The 24,714-nt window shown below is 44.1% G+C and overlaps 2 protein-coding genes across 2 annotated transcripts in view; both read right to left on the bottom strand.

Annotated features, from left to right (window-relative positions):
- LOC141596364 (heat shock 70 kDa protein 18-like) overlaps positions 1-24,714 on the bottom strand; it is a 65,837-nt gene that overhangs the window by 26,040 nt on the left and 15,083 nt on the right. The gene's annotated exons all lie outside the window — the stretch shown is intronic.
- On the bottom strand, positions 14,807-20,626 carry LOC141594645 (uncharacterized). Its single transcript, XM_074414649.1, has 4 exons — positions 20,233-20,626; positions 19,619-19,809; positions 15,862-16,339; positions 14,807-15,273 (listed from the first exon to the last, which is right to left on the bottom strand). The coding sequence occupies exons 1-4, from the start codon at positions 20,624-20,626 to the stop codon at positions 14,807-14,809; spliced, it is 1,530 nt and encodes a 509-aa protein (XP_074270750.1).

Here is a 24,714-nt window from a genome sequence, read left to right as displayed (position 1 = left end):
GTATGGAGTCGCCACCAATTTTTATGGGAAATTGGAACCGTTCGAATACCTCATGTCATGTCAAGACATAAAGTAGTGACATGAACACTAAGCAATCGTTACCCTTAGCATTCTACGTCTAGAATGACTCTCGTGGATGTCAATGAACACGGGTGCTCACGGAGATCTGGAGTAAGGGGTGAGGGTACGTATTAGGAAGCTCTTTTGATCGAACACCTAATCCCGCCCGCCTCGATAGCGGCCTCTACTAATGATTAGGGAAGTTATTCGTACTCGATGTATCGTCGGTTATATGCATGCAATGCAACATCCAAGTTTTGATCCTAACATGTGAGAATTAGGCTAAGTCGGTTAACAATTAATTAGGCATACAATTAATGTCGAAGTTGGATTTAATGTTCAATTACATGTGAAAGCATTCAAGAAATAGGATAAATACAATAAAAGAAAATTATAATAATGAAAATTACAATAATTACATTGAGATAGGCGATTTATGTCGAAAATACCTTTAAAACGGATAATTTGATAAAAAGAAATAAAAGAATAAAAATAAAATAACGAACAGGAATTAGCGTGATATTACGGTTAATAGTTAATTATACGTAGACTAATTAAACTACGTCAAGGCAGAAACGGAGTTCGAGAGACGAAACTCGGCCGAAACAGGCAATAGCAGCGTGAAGTGCGTCCTTTGAATAAGCGCAGCAGACGCCGCGTCTGTTCCTTGGCTTCGATTAAGTGAAGCCGTATTTGCAAGCCGTTAATGTCGATTGATAAATTTAATGATGGATTAATAATATTTACTCGGATGAAAGTGATTAACAGGTTATTTAACACATGAATGGATCGTAAAACAGTACAATATGAATGAGACGGAATATTACTATTAATTTACATGAATGAATGATTAATTAGTGACATGGGTGAATGAAATAAGCTAAACATGATGAATTAATGACGAATATACGACGAACACAACGAAAGACAGGTGAAAACTATATCAAAGACGAATTCCAGAAACCCAATATTGATGAATTGAATCTTTACAACCCGGAATTGAATTTAATGATGAAAACCCGCAAATATTGAATTATTAGGGATTTAAGTCGGATTATGATGAATGAAACATATGAAAGATGATAAATAATATACATGTGATTATTAAACTATCATGTGAACGAAGAATTAATCAAACAAAATGAATAAAAGCAAAACGGAATTTACAGAGGACGAAGAAGAAGAAAAGAAGCAGGAACTGCGGCAGCCTCACGAAGAGGCGCAGCAGGAACTGCGCTCCTTCGAAGAGGCGCGGCGATTCTTTGCGTCTTTTCTCGACTGTCAGTCTTCTGAAAATCCGTAAAAAGGGTTTTAAAGACGGTTTTAGAAATCGGTTTTAATCGGTATTTTCGACGTAAATCTTACAATTGATACGATAATTAAAATACAATAAATAAACAAGGATTATACACCCTCAGACTTACATGTTGACGAAACGAGAAGAACTAAGATATCGATTAGTGATGCTCGACGCGAATGCAAAGAGAGTGCCCTCGTAAGAGGAAAACGATTGAAACAAATTGATTAATTAGATTGATTATTGGTGTAGTTGGTCAAATTGGTCGGTCATGCAACGGAGAGGCTGGTACCCGGAAGGATCCGAGCTTACGTGGTCGAATGTTCAAGCACGTAGGCGCCAATAAGTAAGAACAAAGTCTAGAATGCAAAGGGAGAAGAGAAGGGTGGACACTCGCGTGAGAAATATGAGGAGCGAAGGCTCCTATTTATACTAATCACGTGAAGGAATTAGGGTTTCGGAGACTCTTTGGAAGTGAATCTCGGAAAGATATATGAAAAGATACGTGAAACATGCGAAAAAGGGCACAGGAAGAGGCGCGGCAGCCCACTGCGTCTCTTGGAAGAGGCGCGAAAGACTGCTGCGTCTATTCCCGGGAGGTTTCCTCCTGCTGAAGAAAGATTTCTGCGTTTGAGTTATGGTAGGACGTAAATAATTCGATCTTCCTTAATATCTTATATGAATATTACGGGATATTATTTGCCAAAAGATAAAATTTGTGAAATATGGAATAGAAATATCCGGAACATTCCAGAACATTCCGACTCGGGATTTAACATTGTTATCGAGAAAATGGAGACGGTTTTTGACCCGGACTCCGAATGTACTCTAATTACTGCCAAAACGACCGTATCGGGACGTAGATGACAACTAAGAGGTCGACATTAATATTTGAGCAATCACTTGACGATAATCTTACGAACTGTCACAAATCGTTCCGCGTATCAAACATGCGGCCCAATCATCACCGGGTGGTTTGCGGGAGGTGCAGAAATGAGGTATCTACAGAGCCCCCACTTTGACTGAGGCTTGGACAAGGCGAAAGTCAAAGTATAGCCATCAGGTCAATCTAAGATTACAACTTTGACGACTATGGCGACGCGAGGCGGCTCAAGGGTCCGAACCAAGGACTGTCGTCGGGAACATTTTAGAGTCTGTCGACTATCGGGGAGGGTCGTTTAAAGTCCATTAGACTACGTAAGGAGGCTCGCCAGCCATAAGAAGAGACCATACCTGAGACTTCTTCTCGAGATGCTTCCGGAGGTGCGTAGGAGCTAAGGTTGAGCATGGGAGCTAAGGGTAAGACCTAAAAGATAAGTAAGGATTGGTGCTAGGGTGTGGGGCCCTAAAGGAAAGCATCGGCGGGAAGGAGGCCAAAAGTAAGTTCAACTTAAGGGGTAACTAAGGTTGGGTACCTAAAGGTTTATGAACCTAAAAGGAACCGGGATCCTATAGTTAAAAAAAGTCCTAATTTCGGGTTTACGAACCTAAGAAAGTAGGCTTTGGGTTTGGGAACTTCTGGAGAACGGCACCCTTGCCGAACTCCGCGGGGAAACAAGAAATATTGAAAGCAGCAGGACGTCGGTAGAAACTGCTGGGGGAATCCGCTTGCGTCGGTCTCAAGCGAACTCTGGCAAAACTTGAGGTTGAATCTGCTTGCGTTGGTCTCAAGCGAACTCTAGCTGAACTTGAGGTTGAATCTGCTTGCGTCGGTCTCAAGCGAACTCTTGCTGGGGAATATATTGACGACTAGGAACATCTTGATCGTCATGGGAGAAATCTTGAGTGAGCAGTACTGCAAAATACTACTGCGCTGGATATAAGGGTTTGAGCAATCTTTGCAAAATCTTTGCTACTGGGATATTAGGGTTCGAGCAATACTTTGCAAAATCTTTGCTTGCTTTGGATAAAAGGATTTGAGCAATACGCAAAATCTTTGCTACGTGGATATAAGGATTTGAGCAATACTTTGCAAAATATCTTCTTACCGGGATAAAATGAATAATAATATGCAACGGTCCGCTGCTGGCCGACGAAATGCGGGTCGGAACAAAAGAAAATCGTCGTAATGGACCAAAAGAATATAACAGCGTCGAGGAAGAGGCGCACCAAAGATGGGCCCACAAATAACGAATTCGTAACGAATTTTTGAAAATCCGTAGGGAGGGAACACAAGGAAGAGGCGCAGCAAGAGCTGCGTCTCTTGGAAGAGGCGCAGCGCCTGCTGCGTCTTTTCCCCAAGTTGGCTTTTCTGCGTAAAAACGCGAAATCAGACGGGTCATGTTCATTTGCATTCGAAACACAAATCGTTCATTTCTCTCTCAAATCTTCACCATTTCCGCCAAGGTTTGATTCAAAAGCTTGCTTTAAACATGACTAATCGAGGTATGTATCCCAATCTTGCATTAATCATCTACATTTGTTGAATTTTGAGCCGCGAGATTTAGGGTTTTCGACCCTTTTGATCGAAAATTTGGGGCTTTTCCCCCAAATGGATTTGCCATGCCAAATTGATGTTAGAAACGGATAGTAGGCAATGTTAGGAACATAACCATGTGTTTGTTTCGAATTTTTCTCGAGTTTTGAGCCTTTGAGTGAAATTTGAGACGGTTTTACAGCTAAACCGTAAATTGCTTCGAAAATAGCCTTAGGACTGCCCATTTGCGATGAAATTTGATATTTGGGATCCTTGGATGATGGATAAACTTTCTACCATCTCGGAATTTTGGTTTGCAACAACTTTTTCGGGACACCTTTCTAGGGCATAATCGCCGTTATAGCGAAATGCTGCCGAATTTTCGACTTGGACCCGGAACTAGGCTCTGGCTTGGACTTGACTTGACCCAATTTATCACATGAGTGATTGGGTTGGTGGGAATATGGCCAAAGATGGCAAGGAAAGGGTGTTTTCAGGGCTTTGAAGGCTCGAAAACTCTTTAACAAAGGCTTGTCGTCATGTGACGCGGCTTGAATTTACTTTAACGTTGCAGGTGATGAGGCTTCTACTTCTGGGAGGACTCCCATGGAGATAGACGCCACTACTGTTGAGGAGGCTTTAGAGCAGGCCTTCACCGCTGCGGTGATGGCTGCTGAGTTTCACGAGGAGGAGGCCGTCGAGGAGGAGGAGATCCCGAGACGAGCCAACGTCGGGCGAGGAGGTCGTCAGCTGAGGGGAGCTCCTGCGTGGGCCGAGACCTTGGAGAGTAGGCACCTCGTGTGGGCTGCAGAGGGTCACCTGTCCTACAGGACGGTGAAGAGCTTGGTAAATAAGACTTCACCACTCACTACCTGTCCTCTTTCATTCTTTTTGTCTAAATTTCTTTCAAATTTCAGTCAAAACTAAAGATAGCTTTGTTTCAAATCATTATAGGAGGCCGGGAACATCAGGTCGTTCTCGGGTTACACGACAGCGATGGAGCACTACGGCGGTTTGTCGGCGGAGGAGAGGGCCATGATCGAGCGTGGAGCGTTCGGTCCTCTGGTTCAGGTCTGGAGGGATATCGTGAAGAGGAAGTTGCGGGCTAACCTTAGCCTGGTCCGCGCTTTCTTGGACCGATTCTGGGATACGACTTCCACATTTCACCTGCCTTTCGGTGAGGTGGGAGTCTCTTTGGAGGATTACGGCATGATTTACAGTCCGCCGTGTGGGGCCGAGGAGATGGTGTGGCGGAGATCGCCATAAGGGCGGACTCGGCCGAGGCGAGGCGATTGATCGGCTGGAACATGTCGCCGAAGGCTGTTGCAGTGCCGGGTTTGGTACCTAGTGCTTACGTTCGAGACTACTTTGCGGGGAAGACCCCGGCACTGGTGACGATCGATGGGAGGGAGGCGGCTCCTCCTCCCTGCACAGCTGAGCATAGGGCTCGTCTGTGGCTTTGGTAGTTTCTGTCTTCGATTTGCCTCGGAGACAAGGGCGAGAGGCTGTCGACGAAGCTTCTTCCCTTTCTTTCTGACCTGAGTTCCCTAGGGCGTTGGGACTGGGTCACTGCTGGTTTTGCGGTCCTCATCCGCTTCATGAGGGCCATGCTTGGTTCGTCCGGAGCTGATGGAGAAGGGGACTTCTCCAGGTGCTGTCGGACCTGGACTACTGCTGGAGGTATGAACCTTCCTTTTTTAGACTAATAGCAAATTCCTTTCTTTATTGAATCACGAAAGATTGTCATTGATTATTTTGCTTTGCAGGCGTGGGTGTACTCCTACTTCCCGAGTCTTGCGCCGAAGAGGACGGAGCCACTGGAGAAGGCTTATCCTGTGGTGAGGGACTGGGTGATGTGCCAGACGAAGAGCAAGCGTTCTTCTCACAACGTCTACCGGCGGGACGTGAATGCCCTTCAGCTGAGCAGCGTGAGTATCCCATTTATATTCATTTACGCTTCTTATCCTTTGCCTTTACTTGACCATAGGAATGATCTTTGCCTTATCTTGTCGCAGTGGGTGCCCAGACCTTGGGCGGAGTACGCTGGGGCGCCTCCTTTTGTCGCTGAGGTCCTTCGACCTATGAGCCCGAGTCGGCTGCTGTTGAGGACGTCGATTGGTCCTGTGTGGTACTTGGGCGAGCGTTTGGCTCGTCAGTGCTCTCGGGATGCGTTGATGGTTCCCGTCGATCCTCCCGGGGCGATGTTTAGGAGCCTTCGATCTTTGAGAGGGAGGCGGACTTGGCTGGTGCCAGTGGCGACGACCTTCTTCTCCCTGGTGAGGATTACTCGGCGTTCCTTTACGGGAGGTTGGCGTACTGGCCGGTAGTGGTGAGTATCTTATACTTGATTTGGTTTTGAGAATTACGACGAAAGATCATCGATTAATGAGAGCTATTTGTCTTTGCAGGAGGTCCAGGCGGCGGGCATCGAGCCCCAGTGTACCCCGAGACCCTTGAGTACACCGACGCGACCGGGAGGACGACGATCTCCGAGCTGCGTGACTTTGATGTAGGCCGTGACGGATCTTTGGCCTAGGCAGTGGCAAAGATCATCGATTCGGAGGGTGAGCCTCTTGCTTATATAACTTTCGTGTAAGAACACGTTTGACTGAACTTGTTCAATTTGCTGAGAATTTCTTTTGAAAATGCAGGTTGCGCCGTCTCGGTTCGTGGCACTATGGAGGGTGGCCAACCGGCTGCGAGCTACTGCCATCGAGGCACTCGTCGGTGGTCGAGGTCGTCAGGTATGAACCTCATTTGATTTCTTTTGATTTTTGATTTCCGATTTTGCTTGAACTGATTGACATGAGCCAATTTATTGCTGTTTACAGGGTGACCGCGAGCTGGAGCGAGAGTTGACCCAGTCTCGGGAGGAGACAGCTCGCTTGTTGAGGGAGCTCGAGGTTCGGGACGCCGAGATTGCCGTTCTAGTGGCGAGAGTTGCCGAGTTGGAGGGTGCCCAGCAGTAGTTTTGTGTAGTTTTGTAGACTTGTACATTTGGACATCTGATTTTGGACATTTTTGGACTTTGTTTGGGGCGCAAGCCCCCAGTTTGCTTGTACATTTGCTCTGTTTGGTGTATATACGACGGCTGAGTGCCTTTCTTTCTTGGGTTGTGTTGCTTGTATCTGCAGGTTAGTTCTTGAACAGGTTTGGTAGATAACGGTTTACGCCGTCATGCTGCCGAAATTTACATGGAAATCACGCAAAACATACATTTTTATACTTATGGCTTTAATTAGCGCAAAAAGAGACTCAAAAGAACACGAAAATGCCAAAATTTTGCCGGAAATGACCGGACGGTAGGGAGGGTTACCCCCTAAAAAAAAAGAAAAAGAGAAATCTGTAAGTGTAGAAATGAAATGTTGGAATTCGTGAAAAAATGAAAACAAAAGAAAATTATTTCCCAAAAAAGAAAATGAAATCTATTTCCTAAAAAAAAAATGAAATTTATTTCCTAAAAAGAAAAGGAATGAAGTGTGATGAAATGGCGAAGGTATCGACGTCGCCTCGAAATGCGTGCCCGCGAAATTAGGAAACTTGAAGTATGGTAATCTCCTCGTATTTACCAAAATAAAACCCCGCAGGAATAGGAAATCATGCGTTCTGGAATTAGGAAAGATCCAACGCGGAAATTACAGAAGTGAGACTGGGGAAGAGGCGCAGCATGAGCTGCGTCCCTTTGAAGAGGCGCGGCCAGTCTTTGCGCTTTGTTCTAAGCTGGTCCGTTCTGGCGGATTTTTGGAAACAGCAATTAGTATAAATAGAAGCGTCGACGGAGTTTTAATTCACATAAATCTTCCGTCTTTTCTTCGTCTATTTACATAAGACTCCCAAAATAAATCTTCAAAAGAAAATTATCATCATGGATACTTTGGAGATCCGCTTGAAGGAATGGACCAATGAATTTTCAAATATGGAGAAGCATGACATGGGTGCTTATAACCTTGGATCTTTATTGAGTTAGAAACTCATTAAGATTGTAAAACCATTCTTGGATGCTTGCCTTGACTATTGGGACCCGAATTATCATGTTTTCGCGTTCCCAGGAGGTGATATTTGCCCATTTCCTGAAGAAATCGCTGCTATTGGTGGGTGGGACCCCGAACATTTACCTGCCATTCCTTCCACTTCTCAAGGGTATAAGAGCAAATTTAGAGACTTGCTTGGACTGACCAGACTTGAGGTGGATCGTCTAGTTACCCCGAAAGGCGTCAGAATGTTGGACTTTATAGATCGATTCATCAACAGGGCCGACCCTACTGTCTCTCATGTTGCTAGGAGGAGAGCATTTGGCTTTTGTTTGTTGCATGTGTATGTCTTCCAAGGGCACGTTGATGAAGATTTGAGAGGTGATCCTCGTCTTTTGGGCCTTATTGAGCAAATGGAGCTGCGCAGGAGCCCAGCTTGCTTATGCTTAGGAGAGATTATATTGGGTTTGGATAATAGGAAATCCAACCGTGATTTGCCGTATTTGGGAAGTCCCGTCATCCTACAGGTAAAAGGCACCTTTTCTTTTTCTTTTTCTTTTTCGTTCTCTTTTCTTTTTTTTTTTTTTTTTTGATGATTGGTGTCTAATACCTGTTTTTGGTAGGTTTGGCTTATGGAACAGCTCCGATTGATCGAGCCCCCAGTTCATGCCCCTTCCAATCATTCCCGTATGATTGCGATGAGGACGCGGTTGTACATGGTGGACTTCACCCGGGTCTGCGATTATTGGAAGAACAAGCTGAAAAGTGGTGATGGTCCGTTGATTAGGTGGGTTGTACCGTGGTGGCACCTCAAGTCTGTCACTGGAGTGTCTTCTTTGGATCCCACTAGGTCCGTGCGCATTCCGGGATTGGAGTTCATGGTATGCATCTTTCCGGAAAGACTGATGAGGCAAGTTGGGCTGAAGTAGACGATCCCGAAGCTTGACACTGTCCCGCAGACTGCTATGGCGCTTACTACCGAGAGCCGAAGGGAGTGGGCTATTAAATGGGCCCAAAGAAACATGTGGTTCTTGAACTTCTCCGCCAATGCTTTATGGGTGTCGGATTCCTATCTGAGGTGGAGAAAGGCTGCAACTCCGGAAGAGCGCGAGAGATCGAGGAAACGCGAACTGTTGACTACAAGGTGCGCGAGGGAGAGAAAGAGAAGGAGAAGCGTCTGACAGAGGGAGAAGAAGAAGCCGGGTTTCAGGTCATTCATCCTTCAAAGAAATCAAAGACTACTCCTGTTGCAGAAATGGTGGTTGGCAAGAATGGAAGAGTCAGGCCTCGAGAAAGACCGTTGGTGATTAGGTCTGAAGTGGTGCAAGAGCGCCCAGCTCGAGGTCGTGACAAGAAATATGACAAGAATGACAAGGGCAAAGGGAAGATGGAAGAATAGCCCGAGTCTTTATTTATTATTTGATTATTATTATTATTGTCGTTGTAATAAAAAGGAGGGATTTTTAGAATCCTAGCCTATTCTATTTTTATTATGTAGCGTACTATTATTATCGAATGAAATAAAAAAGGTCAAATGGTTATGAAACCGTTAAGATTTTCTACTTTATTATTCTTGTCGAATTTCAAATGCAATGCAAATGTCCTTCTATTTACATTTTAGATATAATGGGTTGAATCCTGTGAAGGATTGCCTACGTATTCACTTTAAAAAAGCGAAATCAAACCCTTGTGCGTAGTTCGAGTAAATGCAAAAGAATAATTGTTCGAAGCAAGAGCTTGTAATGAACGTAGAAAATAAGCATGAGCTTTTGCTTGTTCTCAAGGTGCGAATTTAGTTTATTTGATGATATGAGGATGACAATCTTGTCAAAATGCAAGAGCACAGTGACACTTAGCTTATTTCAGCTTGGCCAGGGGCCGTTTATTTAGTGCCACAAGAGCGACACATGGGTTTACGCGAGGCGCGTGCTTGGTCCTATTCTAGGCATAGTATCGTTTCAATTGGTCAAGGTTTGTGGGGTTTGAAAACTCATTCCCATCTAGGTCTGTGATTCTAACCGCACCCCCTGGGAGTATGGATTTGACTAGAAATGGTCCGGCCCAATTAGGTTTGAATTTTCCCCTTGGGTCGACAGGTAAAAGAGCTCTAACCGATTTGAGTACTAAGTCTCCTTCTTTGATGTTTCTTGGCCTAACCCTTTTGTTGAAAGCTCGTTTGATACGTGCTTGATATGTTTGGACATTATGCAAGGCGCGTAGCCTGCGTTCATCCAGGAGGATGAGTTCTTCATATCTGTCCCTCTTCCAATCGGCCTCCGGGATTTAACTTTCGAGTAGAATACGCAAGGATGGTATTTCTAGCTCGACTGGTTGTACGGCTTCCATGCCGTAGGTCAAATAGAAAGGACTAGCCCTAGTGGGCGTCCTGACGGAGGTACGATACCCCCATAAAGCAAAGGGTATCTTCCTTGGCCAATCTCTGTAGTTGTCGATCATTTTCTTGAGAATTGTGACAACATTTTTGTTCGCCGCCTCTACCGCACCGTTAGTCTGTGGTCTATAGGGCGAAAAGTGGTGATGCTTAATCTTATATTTGGCTAGCAATTGCTCGGTTTCAGCTTGGAAGTGTGACCCGTTATCGCTAATGATCTCATGTGGGCAACCATATCGACATATGATGTTGTTTTGTATGAACTTTGCCACATTCTTAGCCGTAAGACCAGTGTAGGAAGCTGCTTCTACCCATTTGGTGAAGTAGTCGATTGCCACTAGGATGAAACAGTGACCTCCTGTTCCGGCCGGGGTTATCTTTCCGATTATGTCAATTCCCCATGCAGAAAATGGCCAAGGAGATGTCATTGTGTAGAGCAACGAAGGAGGGACATGTTGTACATTCCCGAAGATTTGACAATTGTGGCAATGTCTCACGTATTTGATGCAATCAGATTCCATTGTGGTCCAATAATATCCCAAACGCGTGATTTTCTTTGCCATCATAGGCCCACTCATGTGGGGACCGCATTCTCCGTCGTGGACTTCTTCCATCACCTTTCGTGCCTGTGAATGATCAAGGCAACGTAGGAGCACACCAAGAGGTGTTCTTTTGTATAATTCTCCTTGCATCAGAATGTATTGGGAGGCTAATAGGCGTATAGCACGTTGTCCCCTCTTGTCCATATCCGGTGGATAGGTACCATTAAGCTTAAAATTCAAGATCGCTTGGAACCAGGGTTCCTGCGCGATTTCCTCTTCATCGGTGATTTGGTGGACATAAGCCGGCTCTGACCGTCGTTCGATGCACAAAGGCATGTCCATCATGTGATCTGGCATATTTATCAAAGATGCAAGTTTCGCAAGAGCGTCTGCAAATTGATTTTCCTCTCGAGGTAGGTGTAGGTATGTTACGTGATCAAAGAATTGAGCGACTTGGTCTATCCTAGCCTGATAGGGCGCGAGGCTTTCACTTCGGATTTTCCAAGATCCTGTAACTTGGTTGATGATCAGTGATGAATCCCCATGTACTCGGAGGTTTTTGATGCCTAAACTTACTGCCGCTTGTAGTCCAATGAGACAAGCTTCATACTCTGCAGCGTTGTTTGTCACCACGAAGTCGAGTTTGACAGCAATCGGTGTATGCTCACCTTCAGGAGAAATGAGCAACACTCCTATTCCGAATCCTCTTAAGTTGGATGCTCCATCAAAGTATAGATCCCAGGAGTCTATGTCCGTTTGAAGTATATCCTCGTCGGGAAATGACCAAGTATCTATGGTTTGGGCGTCGTTGATAGGATTTTCTGCGAAGAATTCGGTGACGGCGCGACCTTTTATGACTTTCAGTGGCACATATTTAAGGTCGAATTAAGAGAGCATCGAGTCCATCTTGCCGGGCGTCCGTTGAGGACGGGTTTCTCGAAGAGGTATTTGACTGGATCCATTTTGGAGTATATCTTGATGGAGTAGCTAAGCATGTAGTGACGTAGCTTCTTCGTTGCCCACACAAGAGCGAGGCATGTCTTTTCGAGTTGTGAGTATTTGCACTCATATTCCAAGAACTTCTTACTTAGATAGTAAATAGCTCTTTCTTCACTTCCTACAGTTTGAGCCAGCATAGCACCCATGGCGGTTTCAGTTACTGTGAGATATAAACCAAGAGGTTGATCTCGTTGTGGCGGCATGAGCACTGGTGGTTTAGCCAATATCTCCTTGATTCGGTCAAACGCCTTTCGACAATCATCATCCCACATGGTGTGGTCTGTTTTCTTGAGTTTCTTGAAGATAGGCTCACAAATCATCGTAAGTTTCGATATGAATCGACTTATGTATTGTACCTTTCCCAGGAATCCTCTAACTTCTTTTTCTGTTTGGGGTTGTGGCATTTCGATCAGAGCTTTGATTTTGGAAGGATCTATTTCTATACCCCTTTGACTAACGACGTATCCCAGGAGTTTGCCAGACGTTACCCCGAATGTGCATTTCTGAGGATTGAGCCTCATGTTGTACTTTCGTAGCCTTGCGAAGAACTTGCGAAGGTTCGCAATATGTCCCTATCTTTCTTTGGATTTGACGATCATGTCATCTACGTATACCTCAACTTCTTTGTGCATCATGTCATGTAGAAGTGTAGTTGCGGTGCGTTGGTATGTAGCTCCGGCGTTGATCAATCCAAACGGCATTACTGTATAGCAATAGGTTCCCCATTAGGTGACGAATGCGGTCTTATGCATATCTTCCATGGCCATCTTGATTTGGTTATAACCCGCGTATCCATCTATGAAGGATAGTAATGCGTGGTCTGCAGTATTGTCCACTAATATGTCGATGTGAGGTAGAGGAAAGTCATCTTTTGGACTCGCTTTGTTCAAGTCCCTAAAGTCAACACAAACACGGATTCTCCCATCCTTTTTGGGTACGGGTACTATGTTAGCTACCCAGTCAGAATACTCGGAAACTTTGATGAACCCGGCTTTGAATTGCTTGTCAACTTCTTCCTTAATCTTTAGAGCCCACTCTGTTCTCATTCGTCGAAGCTTCTGTTTCACAGGTTTGAAACCTGGCTTAATCGGAATTCTATGTTCGGCAATATCCCTGTCGATCCTTGGCATGTCTTTGTAGGACCAAGCGAAAACGTCTTTGAATTCATTTAGGAGATCTATGAAGTCGGCCCTTTCGGTAGAGCTCAAGGTAGTCCCTATCCTAAGTTCTCGGGGTTCTAGTTCGGTTCCTACGTTGATGGGTTCGGTGTCCTCTATTACTGGTCCCCCTTCCCCTTCCTGTAATATTTCTTTGGCTACGTAGGGAGGTATTTCAGTCAAGTCTGGGTCTTGGTCATCCTCAGTATCATCATAAACGAGCAATTGCACTCGAAAGAACACGAGAGTAAGCGAACACGATTTATTCATATTAAGATTTGAGTAAAGTTGAAACAAAGAAGCCAACTGATCCATGGTCAGTGGCGGCAAAGGGACAGTGATTGGGGCATTTCCCGAACTACTGTGACTACTCGAGGCTAAGCTAGGAGAAATGAAGGGAGTGGGGATGACAACAGGAGTAGACTCTCTAATGACTTCTCTAGACTCCGACTCTGACTCCGACTCCGACTCGAACTCATCGTCTTCTGGTTCTCCTTTGAACATCTCTCCTTCTCCAGTGGTGAGCTTGAAGAGTCTTCCCTGGTTGTTGGTCCATTTGATCGATTTTCTCCATCCTTTCTGCTGTCTTACGCCAGTTCCCAGTGTGGTAATGATCCCATCTATGATGCTTTCAGCGCTCTTGATTAAAGGAAGATCTGGGAGGTAGACATCTTCCTCACTATCTTATCAACCTCAATTCCCCATGAGAGGATTTCCGTCTCTAGATTCATCATCGGAATTACCTAATACTTCCTCTTCTTGAGGGGGGAGTCTCCCTTCTACGGAATAGATCCGTCCTTCGATAGTTTCAAGGCGATCATAGACTTGATCATGAGCGACCTGGATTTGGGCTAGCGCGACTAGGATTCGATCATTACCATCTTGGATTTGGCGGAGATTCGTTTCATCACTTGATCCGGGCATCTTGGAGACTGGATAAGAGATCGGCGACGAATCAAAACACGATCGACCATTCTGACACACTTGCTAAAAGAGGAAAAAGTTTTGACTCGTGAAGTGGGTGTGTGCCACTTGTGTTGAGTGAGTTTTGAAGAAAGACAAGGTCTTTGAAAATGTGTGTCCTAGTCAACTGTAGTGTAGTTGTAGGAGTGGACTCGAAGTGAGGTTTTGAAATGGGCTTGTGGCCCGGATTTTGACACGACAAACGGACATAGTTTTGACCGGATTTTGCGCTAATTAGAAGCCCTATTTCGAATTTCTTGTTTGAAAAAAAGGGTTTTGATTTTTTGAAAATTCGTCATGGTTTTGTTTAGAAATGGTGATCACGTAAGGTTTACACATTTATACAAGCATTATAACGGGATGCTGAGTGCATTTAGAAGGGTTTTGGTTTAAAGGGTAGGTTGCCATACCGAACCATCAAACCCGAAGTCTGTGGAGAGGCTCGTGCCAAACAAGAGTAAGGCCGATTCCTAGTCCATTTCCTCAAGTAGTGAAGGCCCTTGATACAAACAAGAGTAAGTATCATGGTACGGATGACGTCAATCGCTATCCATCCTTAGGCCCAAATAAGAATTAGGACCGTTTAGACGGGACGATTGGTCGAGTGGGTTGGGTTGGGCCTAGGAAGGCCGAATTAAACGGTCTAGGAAGACCGAGTTATGAAAACCGACAATTGTTTTGTACAAACTATTCCCTAACCTTGTTCGAGTTTCACCCTTAGCTACACGTAAGTGTATTATCCCAGTGAGTCGCCAAACGTGGACAGACGGGCCGCCCACGGGGCGCTTGGTGAGAAGCGAAACAAGCGTTTGCATTTTGTATGGAGTCGCCACCAATTTTTATGGGAAATTGGAACCGTTCGAATACCTCATGTCATGTCAAGACATAAAGTAGTGACATGAACACTAAGCAATCGTTACCCTTAGCATTCTACGTCTAGAATGACTCTCGTGGATGCCAATGAACACGGGTGCTCACGGAGATCTGGAGTAAAGGGTGAGGGTACGTATTAGGAAGCTCTTTTGATCGAACGGGGCTTGGATTCTTTCTTAGAGACAAGGTGCCTCAAAGCGGCATGATCCGTGAAGATGATGACCTTGGCTCCAAGGATATAAGATCGGAATTTCTCCAAGGCAAACACCACCGCAAGAAATTCTTTCTCGGTAGTTGTATAATTCCTTTGAGCTTCATTCATCATTGTCGATGCATATTGAATAACATGAGGTGCTCTTCCTACCCTTTGGCCAAGTACCGCACCAATGGCATAATTGCTTGCATCCGACATTATCTCAAACGGTTCATTCCAATTGGGAGGTTGAATTATAGGTGCCGAAATAAGTTTCTCCTTGAGCATATCAAAAGCTCCCTTGCATTCTTCACTCATGACAAATTCGCAATCCTTTTGAAGTAGCTTGCATAGAGGAGCGGCAATCTTGGAGAAATCCTTAATGAAACGCCGGTAGAACCCGGCATGACCTAGGAAAGACCTCACTTCACGCACATTAGTAGGATAAGGCAAGGTGCGAATGGTATCGACCTTTGCCTTATCAACCTCAATTCCCCTAGAGGAAACAACATGTCCCAACACTATTCCTTCCTCAACCATAAAATGACACTTTTCATGGTTGAGTACAAGGTTGGTTTCAATACATCTTTGCAAGACCCACGTGAGATGACTCAAACAATCCTCAAAATATTGGCCATGAACGGTGAAATCGTCCATGAATACCTCAATAAAGTCCTCAACATAATCCGAAAAGATACTCAGCATGCACCTTTGGAACGTTCCCAGAGCATTACAAAGACCGAAAGGCATTTTTCTATAGGCAAACGTTCCAAAAGGACATGTGAAGGTGGTTTTTGTTTGGTCCTCGGGGGCAATTGGGATTTGAAAATAGCCCGAGTAGCCATCCAAAAAACAATAAAAAGCTTTTCCCGCTAACCTCTCCAACATTTGATCCATGAAAGGAAGCGGGAAATGATCTTTTCGGGTCACGACATTGAGCCTACGGTAGTCGATACATACCCTCCACCCATTTTGAACTCGAGTGGGGGTCAAAACACCTTCATGATTCTCGACTACCGTTAGCCCGGATTTCTTTGGGACAACTTGGGTTGGACTAACCCATTGACTATCAGAGATAGGATAGATCATACCTACATGAAGGAGTTTGAGTACCTCTTTCTTCACAACATCCATCATTGGAGGATTCAAACGCCTTTGTGGTTGTCTAACGGGCTTTGCTTCATCTTCAAGAAGAATCCGGTGCATGCATAAAGTGGGACTAATGCCTTTGATGTCGGCCATTGTCCACCCAATTGCTTCCTTGTGTTGCTTAAGAACCCGGATGAGAGCCTCTTCTTGCTCCTTAGTAAGCTTGCTTGAAATAATTACCGGTAAAGTCTCTTCATTTCCCAAAAATGCATACTTCAAGTGGCTTGGTAAGGGCTTCAATTCAACAATAGGAGGCTTGACAATAGAAGGAACAGGTTTCTCTTTTGGTAGCTCTTCAAGTAATTTAGAAGAAAGGAAGAAAAGTTCCTGGACAGGGGCAAACTCGCACGGTGCGAGTTTCCCATCACCAGAACTCGCACGGTGCGAGTTTCCTGCTGTCTTCCGGATTTCTTCCTTTTCTTCCCATTCTTCCATTGGGGGATTTTCCTCTAAGTCCTTGATTGTTTCCTGCAAATCACAAGACAAAGCATACCCCGTATCCTTTCCAACCAATCCATTAGTCAAAACAACATTTAATGCATCAACTTTGCACAATTCATACACGGTTTGCACAATTGGCTCAAAAATTTCAAGAAAACACAAGGATGAAGTCTCGGATGGGTACTTCATAGCTTCATGGATGCTATACTCAATCTTTTCCCCCTCAAATTTGTGGACAGCGGGCCGCCCACGGGGGCGCTTGGTGAGAAGCGAAACAAGCGTTTGCATTTTGTATGGAGTCGCCACCAATTTTTATGGGAAATTGGAACCGTTCGAATACCTCATGTCATGTCAAGACATAAAGTAGTGACATGAACACTAAGCAATCGTTACCCTTAGCATTCTACGTCTAGAATGACTCTCGTGGATGCCAATGAACACGGGTGCTCACGGAGATCTGGAGTAAGGGGTGAGGGTACGTATTAGGAAGCTCTTTTGATCGAACACCTAATCCCGCCCGCCTCGATAGCGGCCTCTACTAATGATTAGGGAAGTTATTCGTACTCGATGTATCGTCGGTTATATGCATGCAATGCAACATCCAAGTTTTGATCCTAACATGTGAGAATTAGGCTAAGTCGGTTAACAATTAATTAGGCATACAATTAATGTCGAAGTTGGATTTAATGTTCAATTACATGTGAAAGCATTCAAGAAATAGGATAAATACAATAAAAGAAAATTATAATAATGAAAATTACAATAATTACATTGAGATAGGCGATTTATGTCGAAAATACCTTTAAAACGGATAATTTGATAAAAAGAAATAAAAGAATAAAAATAAAATAACGAACAGGAATTAGCGTGATATTACGGTTAATAGTTAATTATACGTAGACTAATTAAACTACGTCAAGGCAGAAACGGAGTTCAGAGACAGAACTCAGCCAGGAACAGGCGCAGCAGAGCTGCGTCCTTTGGAATAGGCGCAGCAGACGCTGCGTCTGTTCCTTGGCTCAGTTCTGGCTGTGAAGCCGTATTTGCAAGCCGTTAATGTCGATTGATAAATTTAATGATGGATTAATAATATTTACTCGGATGAAAGTGATTAACAGGTTATTTAACACATGAATGGATCGTAAAACAGTACAATATGAATGAGACGGAATATTACTATTAATTTACATGAATGAATGATTAATTAGTGACATGGGTGAATGAAATAAGCTAAACATGATGAATTAATGACGAATATACGACGAACACAACGAAAGACAGGTGAAAACTATATCAAAGACGAATTCCAGAAACCCAATATTGATGAATTGAATCTCTACAACCCGGAATTGAATTTAATGACGAAAACCCGCAAATATTGAATTATTAGGGATTTAAGTCGGATTATGATGAATGAAACATATGAAAGATGATAAATAATATACATGTGATTATTAAACTATCATGTGAACGAAGAATTAATCAAACAAAATGAATAAAAGCAAAACGGAATTTACAGAGGACGAAGAAGAAGAAAAGAAGCAGGAACTGCGGCAGCCTCACGAAGAGGCGCAGCAGGAACTGCGCTCCTTCGAAGAGGCGCAGCAGTTGCTGCGTCTTTTCTCGACTGTCAGTCTTCTGAAAATCCGTAAAAAGGGTTTTAAAGACGATTTTAGAAATCGGTTTTAATCGGTATTTTCGACGTAAATCTTACAATTGATACGATAATTAAAATACAATAAATAAACAAGGATTATACACCCTCAGACTTACATGTTGACGAAATGAGAAGAACTAAGATATCGATTAGTGATGCTCGACGCGAATGCAAAGAGAGTGCCCTCGTAAGAGGAAAACGATTGAAACAAATTGATTAATTAGATTGATTATTGGTGTAGTTGGTCAAATTGGTCGGTCATGCAACGGAGAGGCTGGTACCCGGAAGGATCCGAGCTTACGTGGTCGAATGTTCAAGCACGTAGGCGCCAATAAGTAAGAACAAAGTCTAGAATGCAAAGGGAGAAGAGAAGGGCGGACACTCGCGTGAGAAATATGAGGAGCGAAGGCTCCTATTTATACTAATCACGTGAAGGAATTAGGGTTTCGGAGACTCTTTGAAAGTGAATCTCGGAAAGATATGAAAAAGATACGTGAAACATGCAGAAAAGGGCACGGGAAGAGGCGCGCACTGCGTCTCTTGGAAGAGGCGCAGCACCTGCTGCGTCTATTCCCAGGAGGTTTCCTCCTGCTGAAGAAAGATTTCTGCGTTTGAGTTATGGTAGGACGGAAATAATTCGATCTTCCTTAATATCTTATATGAATATTACGGGATATTATTTGCCAAAAGATAAAATTTGTGAAATATGGAATAGAAATATCCTAACATTCCGAACATTCCGACTCGGGATTTAACAGTTATCAGAAAATGGAGACGGTTTTTGACCCGGACTCCGAATGTACTCTAATTACTGCCAAAACGACCGTATCGGGACGTAGATGACAACTAAGAGGTCGACATTAATATTTGAGCAATCACTTGACGATAATCTTACGAACTGTCACAAATCGTTCCGCGTATCAAACATGCGGCCCAATCATCACCGGGTGGTTTGCGGGAGGTGCAGAAATGAGGTATCTACAAAATTCCATTGTGAGGCGACCACTAGATACATCAATTTTGGTGTTGGAAGTTCTCATAAAAGGCCTTCCCAACAAAATGGGAGTGGAGCCTTTCTCGGGTTACATTTCAATCACATAAAAGTCGGCGGGGAAAAGCATTTCCCCCACCTTCACCAAGACATCTTCCACAACCCCCTTAGGATAGATATTGGACCTATCGGCCAAAGAAATGACCGTACGAGTCGGTTTCAAAGGTCCTAACTTAAGTGACCCATAAAGGTAATTGGGCAAGACATTAATGGATGCACCTAAATCAATCATAGCATGTTGACATTCCAAATCACCAATTTTACAAGGGATGGTGAACATGCCCGGGTCACTACATTTTTGTGGCAACCGTTTTTGAAAAATTGCCGAAACATGTTCACTAGCCCTTACCTTTTTCATGCTTTTTGCCTTGTTGGTCCTCTTAGTAGTGCACAACTCTTTCAAAAATTTTGCATGCTTGGGTACACTACTAAGAAGATCAAGGAGAGGAATGTTTACCTCCACTTTACGAAATATATCATAAAGGCTAGAAGTCTTCTTGTCAACTATCCTTGTATCATTCAAAGCACTTGGAAATGGAGCTTGTGGCTCATATTCCGGAAGAGGCTCATGGATCCTCACTTGTTGAGGTGTAGATGCTTCCCTTTGTTCCACCACCACTTCAATTTCATCTTCAATCACATCCTCCACTTCATGAACAATAGGAGGTGGTATTGTCTTTTTAGGAGCCTTGGGTGCCTCTACCAACTCTCTACCATTCCTCAAAGAGACCGCTTTTGCTTGTTCCTTGTTGGGAGGAGGAATGGTGTGAGAAGGGAGGCTCCCTCCTTGTTTGGGTTGAGAATTGAGTGTAGTGAGGATTTGACCAACTTGGGTCTCAAGGTTAACAAACCTAGAGTCGGTGAGTCGGTTTTGTTGAAGCACGGCATTTTGAAATTCCTTGGTATTTTGTAGCAAGACTTGGCTTTCTTTTTGCATTGTCATTTGATTCATAGCAAGTGTTTTAATCATCTATTCCAAGGAATTTTGGGATTGGTTTTGATTTTGATTTGGCTTTTGAAATGAAGAGTTTGAAGCCCCTTTTTGATTTTGATTTTGGTTTTGGTTTCCACCCCACCCCATGTTTGGATGAGCTTTCCACCCTTCATTGTAAGTGTTAGAATATGGGTCAAACTTCCTAAACCCAATAGCCTTCACCGCTTCAATTGCCTCCTCCGTTTGCAAAGATGGACATCCATCGGTGGGATGAGTTGGGTCATTACAAAGACCACAAAACTTCACATGAGAAGTACTCCCACCTCCTTTTGTAAGTTCCTTGACCAAATTGGTAAGAAAATCAACTTTCTCCTCCATATGGTTGGAGCCTTGCCTTGAAGAGAATGTTCCACTTGTCTTCTTAATTCTCCTCCCAAAATTCCTAGAGCTTCCTACCAACCTTTCAATCAACTCATTTGCTTCTTGGACCGACATGTATTCAATTCCACCTTGGGTGGCGGCTTTAATCATTCTAGCATCATCCTCAAGTAGACCACCACAAAAATTCAAGAGAAGGTCATGATCGGTATACCCATGGTATGGGCAACTAGCAAGAAGTTGTTTAAACCTCTCCCAATACTCATACAAGTTCTCCCCATCCAATTGTTCAACATTACTTATTTCTTTCTTCAATTGAGATGAGAGACTAGCGGGAAAATACTTTTCTAAGAAAGCCCTCTTCATTTGATTCCAAGTGGTGATGCTCCCGGTAGGGAGATAATAAAGCCAATCATTTGCCGCGTCCTTGAGTGAGAAAGGGAAGGCCCTTAGTTGAAGTTGCTCGTCGGTAACCCCATTAGGCTTCATGCTTGAGCAAACAACATGAAATTTGTTGAGATGCTTGTTGGGATCTTCCGTGCTAAGCCCATGGAATCGGGGCAATTGGTGAATTAGCCCGGACTTCAACTCAAAGGTGGAATTTTCCGCCAAGGCCGGAAAGGAGATACACAAGGGCACTTGTGTGAGATCCGGGGCGGTAAGTTCTTTAATAGTTCTAGGCCTTGGTGGGTTCTCTCTATCATTATGTGGTTGTTCATCCATGATGATTTGAATGGGTATGGGTTGTTCAAAAGGGATGTTATCTTCTCTTTGGCCTTGTTGAAAACCGGAATCAATTTCTTCAATAACCGGGTTGTCTCTTCTAATACCTCCTCCTATCCAAGCAAGTGATCTTTGAATTTCCGGGTTGAATGGAAAAAGTGGTTCACTTGAATTCCTAGTATTGACCATAAACAACTCTACACAAGAGCACACAATCAAAAAGTTCACACAAGTGATGAACAAGACACTAACAACAAGTAACAAAGAGTAACTAAAATAACTATTCTAAAACACAAATAACACACTAGCAAAACCGTTACCTTCCCCGGCAACGGCGCCAAAATTTGACACGCCTAAAATGTCGCACTAAAAGACGGCCAAATTAACAATTTATAAACCACTAAACACACTAATTAGCACCAATTATAACTTAGTACAATAGCAAGCAAGGGATCGAACCCAAGAGAAGATGGGTTTTGCAATAGTGAAATTAAAAGAGTAATTAGAATAATTAAGACAAAGTAACAACAATTATATAAAAAGGGGGGGTTTTGGGTTGAGTTTCAATTGTAACAAAAGCAAGGAAATTCAAACAAGAGTGCAAAGCAAGTAATCAATCAAGAGTCTTAAAGATGGAAATTAATCAATTTGAGAAAGACTTAATCCGACCCAAAGTTTGGCACTTTAGTTGACAAAACCCCTTAATCAATCCTTTTAATCAATTTTATTGTCCTATTAGTGAGATTAAATCTCCAAATTCCCTTAAATAGAAGCCAATTACAAGGAAATCACACTTAATAATTGACCCAACTTATCAATTCCTCTAGTGGAAATCACACACATAGATTCATTACAAGAAGATAAAGCAATAGGAATCTAATAGGTGGAATTACTCACAATGAAATCACAATTAATGAGCAATTACAACTTAATCTCTCTAATGTTAATTAAACCAAGAAGAAATCACATTCATTAGTCTAATAACAAGTTGTTGCAACATGGGATTACAAGGAAATCACACTTAATAAACCCAACAACAATAAATTAAGGAACTTGGAAAGATTATGTAACAAGGAAATCACACTTAATCACAATAATCTAACAAGGATTCCAAAATTAAGCAATTAAACACAAGAGATTAAGAACAATAATAATAATTAAGGAAAGATTAGGGATTCTTACAACCAAAGATTAAGCCTTTTGAGTCGGATTAAGATAGGAGATTAGTTCTCCATAATTAGATCTAACCCAATTCAAAAGATGAAAATATTCCCAAATTACAACCTTGATTAATCCAAAGTGAGCATAAGATGATTAACCTACTTGCAAACATTGTATTTATAGTCTACCGTAACCTAATACTTATGGGCTTAACAAAGGGAAGGCCCGTAATACAAAACGCTAACAAAAACCGTCAAACCCAGAAAACTCGCACGGTGCGAGTTATGGAGTCTGGAAACTCGCACCGTGCGGTTTCTCTGCTGGAGTCCGTCTTCCTTTCGTTCTTCCTTTGATCCTTTGGAAGGCTTTCTTGGTGCATTTCTTCAAGCTTGTTCTTGGCTCTTCCTTGGACATTTCTCTTGATCTTTCGGCTTCCTAATCTTCACTTGAAACTACGCTAAATGGTGAAACATATGGAATTGGCTAAATAACGTCAAAAACGTTACAAACCGCTACCAAATGCTACCAAATGAGCTCAAAATGATACCAAAATGTAGTAGAAATAGGAGCTCATCACCGGCCCTCCGTCAGGGTGAGTAGGGTCGGTGTGAGGCCCACCTTTGCTCTTAGGTTTCTGTATTTGAACCTTGGTTTTAACTTCTTTTGTTTAACTCTTGCTTCGTTTCTTTTGGCAGACCGATTTGGCCCGGAACTCTCCGCCTCCGTCCTCGAGAGGTTGGGACTTGACGAAAACGGGAGAGTTGTTGAGCGGCATCCTAAGGTTGAGCCGCGTGATCACAGGCCGGCCCTTAACGAACTTATGGAGCAGCAGTTGAAGGCACTGGATGTGGCGGCGGCTCAGAGAAAGATTGGCGGACGTGTGCCGCGCCGAACACCAAAGACAATTACGACGGCGGCCACGGCGTCAACTCCAGCTCCATCTTCAATCCCAGAAGTCCAAAGGGAGTAGGTGGTGGTCATCGATGTTGAAGAGGAAGACACCGTTGTGGAGGATCCTCCTTCAAAGAAGAGGAAAGAACCAATGCCTGCTACCACCGTCACCGAGGCAGAGGGAAAGAAGGACTCAGCCGGCCCTTCATTCAAGAAGGTCCAGACTGGTACGGATCTAACCCATGGCTCGGATTTAGGTGGTTCTTTAGGCATTCCTGATGATAGGCTCTCCGACATGTCAATGAACGTTGACATGGATGCTTTGTCTGAGTTTTTTGTAGATCAACCGTCGTCGGTCGTCGCTCTCACTGAAGTGCAATTGGGGAAGAAACCTGTGCAGGCGGGCGATCAAAACGTCACCGTTGACTCTTCATCCCAGAAGGTTTCCCCTGCTCAGCTTGTGGCGGAAGGCGCAAGGTTGTCCAGGAGGCTGGCGAAGTGGACTGAGCTAGCCGGCGCTCACATTATAGAGCAAGAAAAGGCCGTGGCTCAATCCGCTCCTGAGGTCGAACGGCTTAAGCTTGAGCTTGCCGCTACTAAGAAGGTGACCGGGAAGGCGAAGCTGGACCTCCTCGATGAGCGGAAGCTTAGGGAGGATGCTGAGCAGGCGGTCTTGGCTGAGAGAGCTGATGCCGCCAAGCTGCGGGAGGAGAAGGACAAGCTTGAGGTCGCCTATAAGACCATGGTTGGGCATAGGGAGGAATGGAAGTCCCTGCATGGCGTCGAGGCGAAGGAGCACAGGAACACTAAGGCTGTCCTTGCTCAGAGGGAGAAGGACATTGAGACGCTCCAAACCGTCGTCATCCCTGGCATGTGTGCCGAGTACCGGGACCATGCTGAAGATGCTACCAGGGATGTGATCAAAGAGCTCTTTCCCGAAGGTAAATTCCCATGGCTAGATTTTGACCGGCTTCTTGATGAGAAGGCGGCTGCTGCGGAGAAAAAGGCCGTGGAGGAGGCAGAGGCGGCGAAGGCCGCTGAGGAGGCTGCGAAGAAGGCGGCCAGGGATGCTAAGGTGAAGGAGGCTAGGGAGGAGGCTGAGAAGGCAAAGGCAGGTGAAGCTGCTAAGGAAGCTTCTGGGCCGCCCACTGATGGTGATGCCGCTACTGCTGCCAGTGGCGAGCAAAAACTGGCATAGGGAGACGGGCGGTTGTCACCGGATTCACCCGGCATTTCGGACAGCTTCAGCTGTTCGGGGGCCAACTATTGAGCCTTTCCTCCCTGCCAAGCTTTTGGCGCTTCAAATCTTATGTCTGTAACCTTTTGTTGTACTTCTCTCTTTTTTTTTTTTTTTTGTTCAAACATTGGTAGGTTGTGTTTAGGCTATCCCTTGTGGGGACGGCCGTCGTCTTTGTTTTGCCTTCACCTGTAAACATTTCAATAAAGTTTGTTTCTTTGCCCCCGGC

This window comes from Silene latifolia, chromosome 8, assembly GCF_048544455.1.
Source record: "Silene latifolia isolate original U9 population chromosome 8, ASM4854445v1, whole genome shotgun sequence".
NCBI lineage: Eukaryota > Viridiplantae > Streptophyta > Magnoliopsida > Caryophyllales > Caryophyllaceae > Silene > Silene latifolia.
This window is presented reverse-complemented; position numbering and strand designations above follow the sequence as displayed.

Bases quoted from the DNA above. Each gene is read 5' to 3' on its own strand.
- LOC141594645 (XM_074414649.1), bottom strand. From the start codon at position 20,626: ATGATTAAAGCCGCCACCCAAGGTGGAATTGAATACATGTCGGTCCAA. The intron at 19,810-20,232 runs GTGGAAACCAAA...TTGTTCATGAAG, and splicing joins TCATCCAAACATGGGGTGGG to TGGAGGATGTGATTGAAGAT. The intron at 15,274-15,861 runs GTGTTTTGACCC...GGTCTTTCCTAG, and splicing joins GGTAGTCGAGAATCATGAAG to GTCATGCCGGGTTCTACCGG.